The sequence below is a fragment of the Drosophila kikkawai genome, chromosome 4, assembly GCF_030179895.1.
Source record: "Drosophila kikkawai strain 14028-0561.14 chromosome 4, DkikHiC1v2, whole genome shotgun sequence".
NCBI classification, from domain to species: Eukaryota; Metazoa; Arthropoda; class Insecta; order Diptera; family Drosophilidae; genus Drosophila; species Drosophila kikkawai.
The window spans coordinates 1,280,427-1,293,670 of NC_091732.1; the positions used below are offsets into that span (position 1 = coordinate 1,280,427).

The following is a 13,244-nucleotide window of genomic DNA, read 5'->3' on the forward strand; positions in this document are numbered from 1 at the left end:
TTTTAATGGGTTTATGGTATATACATATATATTTGCTTAAGTTTATATTTTTATTTTGGTTTAATTTATCCATTTAATTTTTAAACATTCGATCATACATTTTGACATAACTAATATATATTTTATTTATTGTTGGTAAAGAACAACAGTGCGTCTTTATATTAAATCGATTATAAATCGAGTCACAGTTTGATTAACTAGAAGCAAAAGTCAAAAACTGGTCATCGTTTTTCTGGTTTCGCATGCACCAGGTCTTCAAAAAACTGCTTTTCTTATTAATACTTTAACTTCGGTTAATATATATATTTTTTGTATTATTTTGTACAATTTTATTTGTTAATTTATGAGATGCCTGTGGAAACACTGTTATTAAGATTATTTTAAATTTATTTAAAAGAGATTAGCAGCTTAGAGATTATAAATTGAAAGAGAAGAGACTATATAGATATCCGAAAAGGCATGAAAGTGTTTGAAGAAAAAATCCGTCTTAAAAATAATAATAAAAAAACCAAGGTTTTTATATATTCGGCAAAAGCCGAAGAGAGGAAACCCCTATTGGCGTCCTATGAATGTATGTAAATAAATTTGCCTGTGAACGAATTTTATATATTGGAGGTGTTATCATAATTCGGAAGTACGAATTCCTTGTTGCTCTCTTTCTTTAGATTTTCTGTAGATCGGATTATATATAAACTTAGATATAGAAACATATTTTGGTGTTAAGCTCTCTTTCTCTAATATCTACTTAGTCTATTCCTATTTTCCTCTGGCTCTCTTGACTCTCTTTCTATAATATATATCCTCTCTTTATGAGTGTATTTTTTTTGTCTGCTTATATATAAAGCATAGCATTTATTGTTTATAACCTTCCTACGTTGTTAAGCGGTTTTAAATAAATCAATTTATTAGAAAATTTAAAAATAGGAGAGGTTTATTTTTTGTTGCATTTTTTGCAAGGAGAGCTTTTGAAAAATTACAAATTAGAGCTATACCAAATCTACCATATAATGTAGGCAATACCCAAATTTCCATGCACATCCATACCTTTTACATTGTTTTCAACATTTAACAGAATAAATATGTTAGGAGAAAGCTCGTAAATAATAGTTTAGCATATTATTCGCTTCTGTCTTCAGTAAGGCGTTCTCAGTTGAGATATATTCAATTACACTTCTTTAATAATAACTCATTAAAAATGTACTCTTGGGACACAGGAAGGAAATAGAAACAGCTTTAAATTGTTTACTTTGTAAGTTGTTAATTTCATAATAAAAATTAGAATAAACTAAATATAATTAAAATAATAAAAATTTCAAATTTTTTCTATGCACACGGTTTACGTTTCATGAGGCGTTAAAATGTGTCAAAACAAGTTGTTTGTTATTTTAGGACCGAAACTTTTCGATTTCGATATGTACAAATAAATCCTTTACAGAATTATTTGCGTTTAGCCTCCGTATTTTTTCTTGTCAACCTGTATAATTAAGGGGGGATATACATGTAAACCAAAATTGTTTGGGCAAATTTTTTTTTTGGTTTAAAAAATAGTTTATTATTTAAAGAACATAGTGTGTAAGTTTCATTATCGAATTCCAACTCTAAGTGCCTCAAATCAAGTATGCACGCAAGGTTCACAAGTGTTAACGTGGGCGCATCAAAAACTTTAAACGTTTTTTTTTTCAGCTTCTAATTTTTGCATTTCTACCTATGCTCTGGACACGATTCACAAAAAACTATGTAACATATCGGAGTGAATCAAAAATTATTATGATCAGCATGAAATTATCTTCTATTTGAACCTACATGGTTGTTATAAAACTGAGTATTACTATTTTTTAAGAGGGTGGGAAGTAAAAACTGATAACCTGAAAATTGAATTTTTTCCTTCAAATCAAAATTTATTTTTTTTGTCTTGATTTCTTTTTGGTTTTTTAGGTTCAAATAGAAGATAAAGGTGTAATGAATACAAAAAAATTTAGTTTACGGATTTCGGACAGGAATTACGAGCTCTATCGTGTCCATAGCACGGCAACTCAAAGCTCGAGGCGCTACGGCATATGTTCCATAAGTCCGCCATTTTGTAAAATATTGTTTATAACTAATTTTTTTTATCATCTCTGATTCTACTTTTAACTATATCCAAAGTTTCACGACGATTGCTTGACTATTTCTTATAAAAAAAAATTCACGAAAAATGGCCAAATTTTGACCGCTTACATGTATATCCCCCCTTAATCACTACACACGACAGTTATTATTATTATTATTATTATTTATTTATTTTGTATTTTAATAAAGAATACAATTCTTTATTGTAATAAATTGAGCCAGAGCGCCTAAGACCTACACTCAAAAGTTATTTGCGAGCTCTCCTCTAACATAGAATAGATTTATTGATCTCCCTAGTTTTGGTTTTTAATAACAATAATTATTAAGGTATATTTACATTGTTTTATTTTTTTATTAACACAAAACCTGGATGTTTCTAATTTTATTTATTTACTTTTTTATCTCATTCAAGATATGGTTTCGGTAAACCGAAAAGTATATACTCTTTCATATCTAAACATATAAATACCTATGACAGCTCAGAAAAAGCCAATTGAAAGTTTAAGTAAATAACAACTCGAAATAAGAATTTTCCAATGTTTAACAATGTCCAAAACCCCTGACCGAACAAAGTATAAAAAAGTTCGATGAAAAATAGAAAAAGGTTATAAGCTTTGTTTCCCTGAATATCAGAGATTTTAAAGGAACAAATTATTTGTACTATACTATCCTCAAAGGCAATTAATAAAATCGTTATTACAATACCAAAAATTAAATTATTTAAGCTTGAAAAGCCATTATAGTTTTGTTTTTATTTTAAGTATATTATTATATTTTGAAGACCATAAAATATATTATTATATCTTTAAAGACTATACAAAATTGGTTATTATCAATTTGAATAGTATTAGATTTGTAGTTTTTTTAATAACTTGGAAAAATCACAAACATTATTTTTGAATAAAAGTCATTGGAAGGGAGAGTGTATACAAAAGCTTAAGACCTTAAAAACGTACTTATTCATTAAAGCAAAGAATATAACATGCAAGAAAAAGCAAGTCCAATAAACCTTATATTTATTAATTTTATGTACTATCTCGTCCTTTTAACTATTCTAATTGCTAATGCTAAAACATTCCCGATTGATTCAACCAAAATTAAATTAATAAATGTATAACAAATATTCAAATCATAAACATATTAAATAAAAAAATAAAACAAAATATCTAAAAAAAAAAAAATAAAATGATAAAACTATAAATAAATATTTGAATTACATATTATAAAAAAAAAAACCTCCTTGCGTGCAAACCGAGCAGATTTCAGTACCGGTAAGAATTTGTGAATATTATTTTTTTAATGTATTGGCAAGCTTAGACAAGTATTTTTTTTAAATTAATATAAATAATTAGCTAACAATTACTGATTCCCCTTTACATCTATAGCTTTCATTAAAATTTCAAATTTCATTTAATTAAACTCGCACTATCGACATGGACGAAAATAAATGTGTGTGTGTTTGGTTATTGACTTTTTAATTAGCGAATTTAAAATGTTACCTTCAGATATATACTATATTTATAGAATGGGTTGCCACTAAAAATCATATAAAAGACAGTGGTGATTATATTTTATATATTTGTTTCAAATAAAATTCTGTGGCAACCCTAATGTACTGTATATATCCCAAAAGTTTTTGTTATCTTTTATTTAGTTAACATTGATTTACTAATTTCAATTATTCTCAGTTGCTACTGTGTACAAAATTGTAAATTTTATGTGTTAATGTGTTATTTCGAAAATAATATTTATAAAAACAGCCGTGTTTCTTGTTCCTATATTTCACACTTAGCACTTTATTAAATGTATGTTTAGGGAGGGGCTGATTGAGTGCTTTTTGATATAAAAAAAGGGAATAATATTTTAATAAACTAATAATAATACGATAGTTCATATGTTTAGCTAGAGATATTACATATGACAGTTGATGATTTATAAATCTACAGCAATGATTTAAGATATTCACCCTGGGTTTTTCCGGGATCGAAAGTATTAGTTTTTGGCGATAAAGGTTAAACACTAATAACTATATAAATAATGTACCTGTTTAAAGTGATGGGCGATTGATATTGAACAGGTATGTATTTGTATATTTGCTGCAGCAGACTTTAAAGATGTTCATATAAATATGAAATGTATAAAAATAGTTTTTTTTTTTGCAGTTGCAAACAGTTAAACGTTAAGGAATTATCTTAGAACACTAAAACTTTATGTTAACGCTTCATATTTCCATTTTTAATTATCAGGCAATATTCGATATAAAGAAAATGGATTAAATCAAATATACATATAGTAATATACATATATGTAATATGTATATATATAATATGTATATATATAATATGTATATATATAATATGTATAAATATATTATCAAACAAATAAAATTAAAAATTTATATATACACTCTTGCCCACAATTATACGACACCTTAAAAAATTACACTGTACACCCTCGTTGGAAAATTGGAAAACACATTACAACAAAACCAAATGAATTCAGCTTAAAATCGGATTTTCTTATCTCAGATTGAATCTCGCGCTTTTAAGCAGCGCTAAAAAAGCACAAAATCTTGATTTTTGGCTTGCCTAAAACTGTATCAAAACTATAAGACACATATCAATTTTTTCGATTAATATTTTATTCTTATAGTTGTATATAACAAGTTGTTAAATGATTTATAGAGCCACCTTCATCCTTTGCTACTCAAAAAGTCTCTTAGCCATTGAATTCACTAAATTTTTAGGTAAATATTGGTCTAATGGACATTTTTGAACCCAAATTCAACTTGTAAGCATAGCTTGCAAATATCTGTTAACAGTTTTTTCCCCTACGCTCTACTCGTGCCAAAAACAGAAAAAAAGGTTGAATTTTCGCTCTCGCTCTTAACAGCCGACGTCGTTTCTGTTTGCTTTGGTTTTCAGTCTATTGCTTTACGTTAGCTGTTCGTAAGAAAAGCTCTTTTACCGCTATTTTACTGGCGACTGACGGGCACTCAGAGCGATTTTTAAAAGACCGATTCACTGAAAAGGTCGGCGCAAATGATCTTTTACGGGAATATGTTTTTTTGGACGTTAGATCTTCTTGGAATTTTTGCCAGAATGAAACAAATAATTAAGTGTTTTTTAACATTGAAATGATCGACAAATTTGTAAAAAAAAATATTGTTTTTTTACATACACATTTTATTTTCATAATTTTTGAGATATGGCCATGTTTTATTATTTCAGAATTTCGCTTTTAATGTTATGAAAATGGTTTGTTATGTTATGAAAATATATCATATACATAGCTACCATAGAAACGATCCGAAGATGTACAGAAAAATGTAAGGAATCTTTGATTTTGTGTGTGTTTTGAGCGTCTCCATTTATTATATTAGATATTTTAATATAATATAGTTTTTTTTTATCCGATTAAACTCTATTTTTTTTTTTTTTTTTTTTAATTATGAGTATTATGCGAAGTTTATTGAGATCAGACAACTTCATTTTCTTCCAAAAATTTTAGATAAAACAAATTTTTTGACCAATTTTCCGCGATATTTCGCTTACATTAACGCTAGCATCGTTGTAGGCCCTTATGCTTCCCTTTTTCTTGTCGCATAACAAACATCCATGAGGCATTTTATTTTCAATTTATTAAATCAGTACCATAAAAATAAAAAATGTATCTGAATCCAAATTTTCCCTCTACCGCCAAAATTGAAACATGTCGTGAAGTTTTGATACAGTTTTAGGCATGCCAAAAATCAGTCTTTTTTAACGCAACTTTAAAACGCGATATCCAATCTAAGATAAGAAAATCTGATTTAAAGCAGAATTTATTATGCTGCAATTCTGCATACGTGATTTTGTTGTTATATACCTTCCGATTTTCCTAGGAGGGTGGTCCGAAATAAAATTTTCAGGATGTATAGTTGTGTGACACAAGCCCCCTAAATATTTTATATACATACATATGTATATATGTATATATATACATATATATGTATAGATATATATATATATATATATATATATATATATATGTTGTTTGATTAAAAAACAAGAAAGGAAGCTAACTTCGGCACGCCGAAGTTTGTATACCCTTGCAGATATTATTTCATTGCATTTTACCTATATTTATTATGTTGAGAGTTTGACAGTTACAGTTTTACATTCCCAGTTTTAGATTTTCCCTACACCTACCGATCGGTTTATATGGCAGCTATATGATATAGTTGTCCGATTTTCATAATATTTATACAAAAATTCTGAACTAATAAAATAAGCTTATATCTCAGAGTAGATAAAAATAGTTTAAAAAACAACGAAGTTTTAATTTTTTTTCTATTAATTTCCCGATCGTTCCTATGGCAGCTATATGATATAGTCGTCCGATTTTCATAAAATTTTTACCAAAATTCTGGTATAATATAAAATGGCCATATCTAAAAAATGGTGCAAAAATCTTAAAAAACAGCCAAGTTTTTTTTCTAAAAATTTATCGAACATTTGTATGGCAGCTATATGATATAGTCGTCCGATCCGGCCCGTTCCGACATATATAGCAGTGAGAGCATATAGAAGACTATATGCAAAGTTTTATTCAGATAGCTTTAAAACTGAGGGACTAGTTTGCGTAGAAACAGACAGACGGACAGACAGACAGACGGACAGACGGACAGACGGACAGACAGACAGACGGACAGACGGACATGGCTAGATCGACTCGGCTGTTGATGCTGATCAAGAATATATATACTTTATAGGGTCGGAAAAGTCTCCTTCACTGCGTTGCAAACTTCTGACTGAAATTATAATACCCTGCAAGGGTATAAATATTTAGGGGGCTTGTGAGCTGATAAAGAATATTTATTTGTTTATAAATAATAACTTTACTTAAGTTGGTAAAGCAATAATAATGTTTTTGATAATTAATAATCTATATAGAGATGAACCTTAAATAATTAAAAACCTATTGCGTCATGGGTAATGGTTTAAACCATTACAAATATTAGATACATTACAATATAGATAGAGCATGTAGACGGATATTTGTAAACCCAATTAAAAATGTATTTAAGAGGCGACAATCGTTTTGATTAATTTAAATTATAATGATAAAAAGAAAGGTTATTCTATTTTTAGAATTTTAGCAATAATAATAGAAAAAGATAAAAATATATGAAAGAATTCGCCATTTCATTAATTAACAAAAGAAACAATTAAAAAGATGTATCCCTTGGCTATTGGGTCTTTATTTTCAGTTTGTCAAGTAATTTTTTGCAAAAAGATAAATGGTTAAAATGTTTAAAAACAAGATATGCTTAACTTTTTTTTAATATTAATAAGAAAGGAAGCTAACATCGGCACGCCGAAGTTTGTATAGCCCTGCAGTTTGCAATTGGATCATTAAGAATTAATTAAGCCATTCTGGTTAAATTAATAGAAAAAAATAAAATAAAATATATAAAAAATGTATATTTATACAGCTGTGTTCACGGAAATAGCAGTGCGACAGAGGAACAACTTCAAAACGTTTTTTTGTACATATTCCTTTTTGCAAGCTGATCTATTGCACATTGTTTTTGTAAAATGGAACATAAAGATAAGAATCGAGAAAAAATTCCGTTAGATTTGCTCTACTTTTATGTTTTATTGATATTTTTTCACATATGCAGCTCGTTTTGGCCGATCACTGAAATAGCAGTTTTTAATTTTCTTTCGCAAAAAGTGCCGAAATTTCTTTTAATTTTGTAAAAAATGACTTTAATTAAGGTCGTTATTATAGTTTATACTATAATACACCTTTACAACGCAAAAAAAATTATTTTAGTGGGCGCAGGACCTCACTGCTCCATGAGAGAAAGGTATCAGATTACTTAGCCTAGAAAGAAAGGCAAAACATGTAAAGAGTCTCTAAATCTTTCAAATTGTTCTTTTAAAATAGTTTATAAGTCATAAAATATGAACCGAACCCAAAAAAAACGGGGTACGATTCGCAAAACCCCAATTGTACAGGCTCGACGCGTACTTCGCTTCAGCAAAGCTCGTCCTTTTGCATCCTCTAGGGATATATGAGCGGGAATTGGCATGGGAATCAGTCATGGGACCATTCGCCGGGGACTTATTGAATAAATTTTAGATTCGCGAAGTCCATGGAAAATGTCACTGCTTGGTTATAGGCATATCAAGGCCAGATTGGAGTTCGCCAATAGCCCCTTGAACTCAAATGGCGTAATATCCTTTGGACAAATGACTCCAAACTGGTTTTATTTGGTGGAATAGGACAAGACAATATGTCCGTTGACCTCCAAAAACATAGTACCCCCCAAACCATACGCTGAAGACAGTAAAACACGGTGGCCTAAAAATCATGCTATGGGTATACTTTTCATACAACGTTGTAGGTCCCGTATATATGATCGGTGGGATCAAAGACCATTATGTTTATGTCTAAATATTAAAAACTGTCTTGCAGTCGTATCCTGATGAAAATATGCCATTAATTTGGACATTTCAGCAGTACAGTGACCCTAATCATACCATCAAGGTGGCCAAGGAGTGGGTTCTTAATGAAAAAGTGGATGCAATGCCATTGCCTGCACAGTCCCCGGATATAAATCCGATCGAAAACTTATGGGGGACATCAAGGGCTACGTATTAAAGAAGTTTCCGACTTCTAGGCCACAGCTTTGGCAATTTGTGCAGGAGGAATGAGGCCATATTCCCCTCAAGCATTGCTAAGACTTGGTGGACTCCATGCCACCCAGGTATGAGGCTATGATAGCTTCTAAAGGCTATTTAACAAAATATTAGATCATAGTCAATTGGAATTTAAGAAGAAATAGGTTTCTTATACGATATTTTTAAATTTATGAAGAATTTTAGTTTTTCACTGCTATTTCAATGATCGGCATAATATAGACCTTTTTTGTTGTTATTAGCTATATCTTCTAAAAGGTTTATGTTACCTAAATTAAATGATTGTGGTATTGTTAATAATTAAATATACTAAGCTTTTATGAAAAAAAAATTTATGAAAATAGTGTTTGTAACAGGATTTTCCGATCTTAAACGTGCAGGTCGTTGGGCACTGCTATTTCCGTGAACACAGCTGTACATAGCATAAAATAAAATTGGTTTTGATATTTATATTATAAATTTAAAAGCTAAAAACACACAAAAACAGAGCTCATACCTGTAATTATATACAGATATTATAAAACAAAAGTTAAACAATTAAAAGTATTTGAATTTAAATATAAATATCATAACATATTTGGAAATAATTACTTGTCAAACTGTATATTATGTTTCCCCAATTTCCCACACATCGTATGTTTTAAAAAAATGTATTAATTACTTATTAAATTTAAAGAAATCAGAATAGGCTTTTTGTTCCGTTTCCATCATAAAAAAGCATACATACATCATGTTTTTCCTTATTTTAATTTATTTTAATTTTCAGTTTTTTTTCTATTAATTTAAAAACAATTTAATATGATTTTAAGCAAACACGCTTACATAATTAGTTGCTGCATATATAATTAATTATTTTCGAAGTAATTATCAAGATATATATATATTTGTTGTTAATTTTATGTAATTTTTAAGCCGGCGGAACCGATTCGAGAGACAGAGGTGTAAACAAATTGACACAACTTAAAAAGCAAAACCAACAGTAATCTCCTCGCAAAAATTCGAAAAAGCTAATATATAAGTGATGAAAAATAAATCATGAGAATATTAAAATTAAATTTAAATGCAAATTATACAACTAATAAAAATAGTGAACAAGTGAATTTAAGTGTACCAGCAATGTTCTTGTGAATTTTTAGGAAGTTAGTATTTTAATTTCGATATCTGGGCAGTTAAATAAGTAAGTATAAAAATCATCAGGGATATATTTAAAAAATATGTATATTAAAAGAGTATATAATAAGCTTTAAAAAGATTCAAATGAAATAGCTCTTCGCATATAGATTTTCTGTATCATGATATATTAAATTAAACATCAGCAAACCACATTAATAAACAACAAAAAAGCTTAACCAACAACAGAAACAATGAAACGGGATTTAAAATCTAATTCATTCGCACATCTTCCACATTATGTGTATGTTTTTTACTCGTACTATTTCTCTAAATAACTACTGTGCTATCTTCCTAGTACCAAATACAACTCTACAAATTCTTTAAAAGGGCATTTTCAAAAACGTACGTAAATTATTGCATTTTCCACCCATTTTATGTTTTTATCAACCCACCATGCACGTCAAGTCGGAAAAAAGTAATAACAGGATTGTAACAAGAAATTCCTATAGATTTTTGAGAAATCCATTGATATTTATAATATAATTATAATTTATATGTATAGAAATAATTAAAAAATAAAAAAAAGATAAAAATTAAGAAATCAAAAATATATAGTAAAAACCATTTAAATAAAAAAAATATATGAGAGTCAAAAGTGATAGTTAAGGGGGTTTCCTGAATTAGGAGGCAAAAAAAATCGATTTTTTTTATTGCTTAAATCGATAGATAAACTATCTAAGAATATACCACAAAAATTTCAGAAGCCAATTCGAAGTATTTTCGAAGATACAGAGATGAAAGCAAAGGAGCGCCGGGTAGGTTTGCAGGCGCTTGGCGAACTTTGAGGCCCGTTTTCTCACTTTTAATTTTTACGATTCTTTCGAATTGGCGGGAAAGATAACAAAAAAACTTATTGACCGATTGAAACGAATAAAGGCTTATTCTCTTTAGAATTAAATTCTCTTCTATTTGAACTAAAACGGTTGCTGAAAACCGCTTTTTATATTTTTTACAGCATGTTAAAGTCAATATTTTATCCCGAAAAATGAAATATTGACTTTAACATGCTGTAAAAAATATAAAAAGCGGTTTTCAGCAACCGTTTTAGTTCAAATAGAAGAGAATTTAATTCTAAAGAGAATAAGCCTTTATTCGTTTCAATCGGTCAATAAGTTTTTTTGTTATCTTTCCCGCCAATTCGAAAGAATCGTAAAAATTAAAAGTGAGAAAACGGGCCTCAAAGTTCGCCAAGCGCCTGCAAACCTACCCGGCGCTCCTTTGCTTTCATCTCTGTATCTTCGAAAATACTTCGAATTGGATTCTGAAATTTTTGTGGTATATTCTTAGATAGTTTATCTATCGATTTAAGTAATAAAAAAAAAATCGATTTTTTTTTGCCTCCTAATTCAGGAAACCCCCTTAAACAGAAAAGCAAAATAAGGAAATTAGTGTTTAATTTAATACTTCAAAATGTTTATTTTTTATATTTCTGACGACTTTTGCAATTGATTTAAAATATTCAAAAAACAATTATTACGTTTCATCCCTGATAAAGTACATATATAGTAGTTAAATAAGGTTTTTTTATATTTTATACACCTTTTGCAATTGATTTAAAAAATTCATAAATCAATTTCTACGTTTTCATCCCTAATATAGTACATATGTAGTAGTTAAAAAATCAAGTCGAATCAATAGATTAAAAATTACAAAGAGTGTGTAAAAAGTTTTCCTCCTCGCATCTGCCTACATATACATTTTTCGTTGTTTAAGTGTCACTCTTTCTCCACCTTGCCCACTCCTGCACGGAATTATGTATACATACAGATATGGAACTCTGGTCTCTGGTCTCTGGCTACCCAGTTATTATTATATTAATAAACCCTTAATACTCTAATTATACCCCTGCAGGGTATTGTAATTTTAGTCAGAAGTTTACAACGCAAACTTGCAATGCCAGCGAAGGGGAGACCCTATAAAGTATATATGTATATACTTGATCAGCATCAACAACCGAGTCGATCAAGCCATGTCCGTGCAGTAGAGTAGTCCGAAGACTATCTGCAACGTTTCATTTATATAGCTTCAAAACTGAGGGACTAGTTTCTTTAGAAACGGACAGACTGACATGTCTAAATCGACTCTGCTGTTGTTGCTGAAAAATATATATTTTATAGGATCGGAACCGTCTCCTTCTCTGCGTTGCAAACTTCTAACTGAAATTATAATACCCTGCAAAGGTATACAAATTGACGAAGTTGTTATTTATTTGATGTATTTTTTTTTTATTTTGTTATTTATTCTTATTATCTATTTTTATACCCTTGCAGGGTATTATAATTTCAGTCAGAAGTTTGCAACGCAGTGAAGGAGACATATCCGACCCTATAAAGTATTTATATTCTTGATCAGCATCAACAGCCGAGTCGATCAAGCCATGTCCGTCTGTCCGTCCGTCTGTCCGTTTCTACGCAAACTAGTCCCTCAGTATTTAAGCTATCTGAAGGAAACTTTGCATATAGTCTTCTATATACTCTCACTGCTTCATATGTCGGAACGGCACGGATCGGACGACTATATCATATAGTTGCCATACAAATGTTCGAAAAAATTTAGAAAAAAAATTATAACTTGGCTGTTTTTCAATATATTTAAATAATTTTTGAGATATGGCCATTTTTTATTATTTCATAATTTCGGTTTAAATTTTTTGAAAATCGGACGACTATATCTCAGTTGCCATAGGAACGATCGGGAAATTAATAGAAAAAATTATAACTTCGTTGTTTTTCAACGTATTTTCATCTACTTTGAGATATGAGCTTTTGTTATTATTCCAGAATTTTGGTGTAAATTTTATAAACATCGGACAACTATATCATATAGCTGCCATAGAAGCGATCGGTAAATGTAGAGAAAATGTAAAGCTAGGAATGTAAAACGGTGTCAAACTGTAAACATAATAAGTATAGGTAAAATGTAATGAAACTGTTTTGTGTGTGTTTTCAGCATTTTATTTATGCTATGTGTAAATATACAACTTTTAAATGATTTTTTTTTTTTTTTTTTAATTATTTAACCAGAATGGCTCGATTCTTAATGATCCAATTGGAATCTGCAAGGGTATACAAACTTTGGCGTGCCGAAGGTAGCTTCCTGTCTTGTTTTTTATTTATTTATTTTGTTTTTCCTAGTGCGACAAGTTTGAAACTTAGCGCACTAACTTAAAAGTTTTAAAATGGTAGCGTTAGGAAAATGATATATTCAAATCAATAATTTAAAAAATATATAAAAATTTAAAATTTGAATTTAAAATGTATTTCACTAGTCAAA

The 13,244-nt window shown here is 29.2% G+C and overlaps 1 protein-coding gene across 4 annotated transcripts in view; it reads left to right on the forward strand.

The window, feature by feature from the left end:
• PMCA (plasma membrane calcium-transporting ATPase 3) overlaps positions 1–13,244 on the forward strand; it is a 42,729-nt gene that overhangs the window by 18,602 nt on the left and 10,883 nt on the right. The window contains exon 16 of one of the 4 annotated variants that reach the window (XM_041776685.2): positions 9,711–9,908. The exons of the other annotated variants lie outside the window; for them this stretch is intronic. Coding sequence (XP_041632619.1) covers positions 9,711–9,743 — 33 coding nt within the window. The 3' untranslated portion in view covers positions 9,744–9,908. Of the gene's footprint in view, positions 1–9,710; positions 9,909–13,244 lie in introns of those variants that run through there. 4 annotated transcript variants of the gene reach the window in all.